General features: G+C 29.1%; 1 protein-coding gene and 1 pseudogene across 1 annotated transcript; both read left to right on the top strand.

The window, feature by feature from the left end:
• The first annotated feature begins 1452 nt into the window (after nt 1–1452).
• LOC132946085 (uncharacterized) lies at nt 1453–2943 on the top strand. Its single transcript, XM_061015907.1, has 4 exons — nt 1453–1602; nt 1713–1913; nt 2024–2092; nt 2187–2943. The coding sequence occupies exons 1-4, from the start codon at nt 1518–1520 to the stop codon at nt 2399–2401; spliced, it is 570 nt and encodes a 189-aa protein (XP_060871890.1). The 5' UTR covers nt 1453–1517; the 3' UTR covers nt 2402–2943.
• A 91-nt stretch (nt 2944–3034) lies between these two features.
• Nucleotides 3035–4703, top strand: LOC132947281 (uncharacterized; annotated as a pseudogene).
• Nucleotides 4704–4960: the final 257 nt, after the last annotated feature.

Genomic DNA, 4960 nt, shown 5'->3' with positions numbered 1-4960 from the left:
TTTTTTTTAGTTATTGATGTTTTGACACTGTGTTTGAACTCAAAAACGAAAAAGCTACTGTGGTAATGTGGTATATTGTATACAATCGTCAGTATAATATTATTTAATATACATGTGGAAGTCTAAACGGTAAAAGGTAGCGATATCGATTTCTAGAAAGCCAAACTGTAACCGGTTAATTTATGGTATTTTGGTAACTCAAGTGTCGATAGAAGTAATCACCGAACAACAGTGGCGCCCAATGGAGTTCTTATTCACGGCCGGAGACATTTTTTTTTTGTGCGTGTGGCTTGGTACCTCAACGTGGCACCTTTTAATTTTTTCCGAAGTCTTATGTACGTGAAGTACAACTGTTTTTACATGTGATCTGGGTAAAATTTCTTTTTTGCATAGGTGAAATGCAATATTTGTGTACGTTTCGGGTAGTGCAACCCGGAGCAAGTTGTTTAGTGTATACAATATCATACACACTAGGTAAGTAAAGTACTCTGCGAGATCAAATTATATAAATTGATTTATTTTTCGATATTCGTCATGAAATCCGTTTAAATATATCATGTTTATAATCTTACACACACGAGGTAGCCAAAGTACTCTGCGAGATCCACATTATATTATAAATTCAAAATTGATTTATTTTTCGACTTATCGAGATCCGTTTAAAAATATATTAATTACAGTCTCATACACACTAGGTAGGTAAAGTACTCTGCGAGATCCACATTATAAATAGATAAATAGATTTATTTTTTGATATTCGTTACGAGATCCGTTTAAAAATATTGTATAAACATTCCACACACACTAGGTACCTAGCTAAAGTACTCTGCGAGATCCACATTATTTAAATTGACTTACTCGGATTTAATAAATAGAAAAACATAGATCTCATATGGTTAGAGATTTAGTTTACATGATTTTTCATGGCGTTTTGCAGGACGCCAATATATTATAGACGGATCTCGCAAGACTCATTGAATATTGTGTTTTCGTATTTTATAAATTGATTTAATTGAAAAATATGGATCTCGTATGGAAATCGTTTTATTTGTTACAGATTTGATTTAGATTATCTCCGAGTATTGAAACAAGAATACAATAAAACTTATAACGAGTGATTTAGTTTTGAATATAATCACTGAAAGACAGCATCCAACACCAGACGGCAACTTGGTGTCTGTTAATTATATTATAAATGATATGGATCAAATAAAGAGGCTGATGAAGAAATGACAACTCCAGTTGAAGCTAATGCTGATTTAATACAGGAAGTTGACCATACAGGTATGAATAAAATAATATTTTATTTCACACTGTATCATCAGTCAGTTTCATAAATTATGTCACATGTATTTCTTATTTATATCATAATTTTTTTAATTTCTGTGTTCATAGCATTTCCATCTGTTCCTTGTAAAAAAGTTGTTGTTCATGAACAAAATATGTATAAAATCACTGAAAGACAGCGTCCAACAACAGACGGCAACTTGGTGTCTGTTAATTATATTATAAATGATATGGATCAAAATAAAGAGGCTGATGAACAAATGACAACTTCAGTTGAAGCTCATGCTGATTTAATACAGGAAGTTGACCATATTGGTATAAATAAAATAATATGTTATTTCACACTGATCATCAGTCAGTTTCATAAATGATGTCACATGTATTACTTATTTATATTATACATTTTTTAATTTCTGTGTTCATAGCATTTCCATCTGATCCTTGTAAAAAAGTCGTCGATGACGAACAATACATGTATAAAATCACTGAAGGACAGCATCCAACATCAAACCGCAACTTGGTGTCTGTTAATTATATTATAAATGATATTGATCAAAATAAAGAGTATGCTGAAGAAATGGCAACTCTAGTTGATGTTGATTTAATACCGGAAGTTGATCATACAGGTATGATTAAAATAATATTTTTTTGACACTGAATCGTCACTTAATTTCTTTAATTTTGTCACATGATATAATATGCATTATTTTAACACAGTCTTTTGTTCCATTTATAGCAAACTTCAAAATAAATAAATATTTAGACAACCAGACAACAAATTTAAGCAGTCATTTTCAATTCCCAAGTAATTTTATTAAAATTAATTTTTTATACTCTATTACTCTGATGGGCGTATAATAATTAATATTAATTGCATGTTTTATATTTTGTTTTTTTAGACTTACAAAGAAAAAAAAATTTTATGGCGAGTATGATAAAATTGAATATAATAACTCATCAAGTAGTTTTGATGAACAAGATTCCGGTTCTAAATATAAACATCATAATGATACTTTGTCAATCAGTAGCTCATTATTACATGAAATGGACAGCAATGAGTCTGACATCGAAGAACAACAACTTCCAAGTACATCTAATGGCTCAGTTATTCTAACACCTTCCCGCATATCTAATGTGAAGTTATCTGTACCTTTTATATCAAGTAATTTTAATTTTGATGGAGAAGTTGAAACGAGTAAAAAAAAATATCACCAACATGAATTTGGGATAAGATAGACCATTGTTTATGTTGTGAGACAAATGTCACAAATTTCACTAGGCATTTATTGCGAAAACATAATGAAGAAATTGAAGTTATTAGGTTTATGGCGTTACCTAAAGGCTCTGCTGAGCGTAAAAAAGAAGCAGATATTTTGAGAAAGCGTGGAAAATTTTTATTTAATGTTGATGGGAAGTCTAAAATAAAACCGGTACGTCGTCCATATTAATTTCAAACAAAATCTTCAGTAAGTGATTATTTACCATGTAAGCATTGCTTAGGTATGTTTTAAAAAAAATATTTGTACAGACATTTTAAAATATGTAAAAATGTTAAAATTCAAACTAAAAAAAGAAATCAAGCTCAGGCAGATGGCCAAAACCTTTTATCATTTACAGATACAGATGAACAATTAGTAAAAAATGTCTTTCCTAGAATGGCTGCTGATAAAATATCTTTTGTAGCCAAGTCTGACAGGTTAATAAAAGCTTTTGAATCTAGGTACTTAAAGAGTCATAAAGAAAAACATTTAGTCACTGTACTCTCTCAAAAAATGAGAACTTTGGCTCCTTATTTAATTGCTATGAAGAGTGAAAATAATGAAATTTGTCATCTTGAAGACTGTCTGACACCTAAATATTTTGATTCCGCTGTAAAATGTTCAATGCAAATAGCTAACTATAATAAACTAACAGATAGCTTTGCATCTCCTTCTTTAATTCTAAAACTTGGACATTTAATTAAACAATGTTGCGATATTGCTGAATTCATTTTATTAAAAGAACAAGATGGTCAATCTGAAAAAATCAAGCAGGTAAAGAATATGAAATATTTGATGGAAACACAATGGTCTCATGAAATATCTACCAATGCTTCAAAGGATATAACCCAGAAGAAATGGAATAAGCCTGCAATTTTACCCCTAACTTCTGACATAAAGTTATTTAGAGATCATTTATTAAAAATTGAAATTGAATCTTACAGCAAACTAAAAACAAATCCTGAAAATGTACAAGCCTATCGTAATCTGCAGGATAGTATACTAGCCCAGTTAATTTTACTTAACCGTCGTAGATCAGGTGAAATTCAACGAATACTTCTTAATACATACACTAATTCCTCATCAGAAATTTCACAAGAAGAAGTTGTGCAGGCTTTATCACCTATGGAAACAGAACTAACAAAAAATTTGAAACGCAGTAATACGAGGCAAACGTGGAAGAGGTGTACCAGTACTATTTACACCTCACATACAAAAGCGATTACAATACTTGTGGCAATTAAGACAAATTGTTAGCTTTATAAATAAAGACAATCCATATCTCTTTCCATTAACTCAATCACCGAATAATTGTCTGAATAATTGAGAGCATCTGATATTATTCGTAAATTTGGAAATGATTCTGGAGCTAAACACCCTGAAAGTATAACTTCAACTAGATTAAGGAAGCATATTGCTACTGTGACATAACTACTAAAATTATCAGAAGGGGACATTCAACAACTGTCAACATTTATGGGACATTCAATAAATGTCCGTAAAGAATATTATAGGCTTTCTGACAATGCATTCCAGGTATATATTTTAATTCGTTCATTAATCATTTCTATAAATTTAATTATCATATTTATAGTACCTATAAAATAATATATAGTATGAAATTTAATTTTTTTGTTTCCGGTTGCAAAAGTAAGTAAGCTGTTATTGATGATGGAAAAAGGTAAAGGAAATGAGTATCGTGGAAAGAGTCTAGATGAAATAAATATTAACCTTGATGAATTATTATCCGGAGAAGAGGAAGAAGATTCTGCTGAAGAATATGAAGAATATGAAGAAAATGGAATTAATCTGAAACAAGTAACATATCTCAAACCCACTTTAAACAATTTAAAATCATCTAGAGAAGATTCATTAAAACAAGTATCCAACCATGTAATATTGGCGATAAAAGGTTCAAAAAAAAAAAAAATAATTGTTGTACCGTGGTCTGAAGAAGATAGAGCTATAGTCACATCACACTTTAAAAATAATATACTTTTAGGTAAGGCACCTAAAAAAATGAGTGTGAACAGTTGATGAAGTTATATCCTCAAATAAACAAGCACTGGAAAAAAATTAAAGACTTCGTACACAACAAAATAAATTCTCAGAAAAAAAATAAACACATTTAATGATTATAATATATTTTAAAAATTTTTAACAAAAATGATATGAAAAGATCACTAAATTATTTTTTTTTTTTTAATTGTTAAAAAGATAATAATTATTATAATATGAATTAAGAAGAACTAAATTTTTTTTCTTAAAAACAGGAAATTGTTAGTAAAATGATTCTATTTTAATTTTTTTTAAATTGCTTAAAATATAACATTGTTAATATTTAAAGTTATATAGGTTATATAATATACTTAACATAGGTATAATTTTTTTTCTTAAAAACAGGAAATTGTTTG

Source organism: Metopolophium dirhodum, chromosome 6 (assembly GCF_019925205.1).
Source record: "Metopolophium dirhodum isolate CAU chromosome 6, ASM1992520v1, whole genome shotgun sequence".
NCBI lineage: Eukaryota > Metazoa > Arthropoda > Insecta > Hemiptera > Aphididae > Metopolophium > Metopolophium dirhodum.
This window is presented reverse-complemented; position numbering and strand designations above follow the sequence as displayed.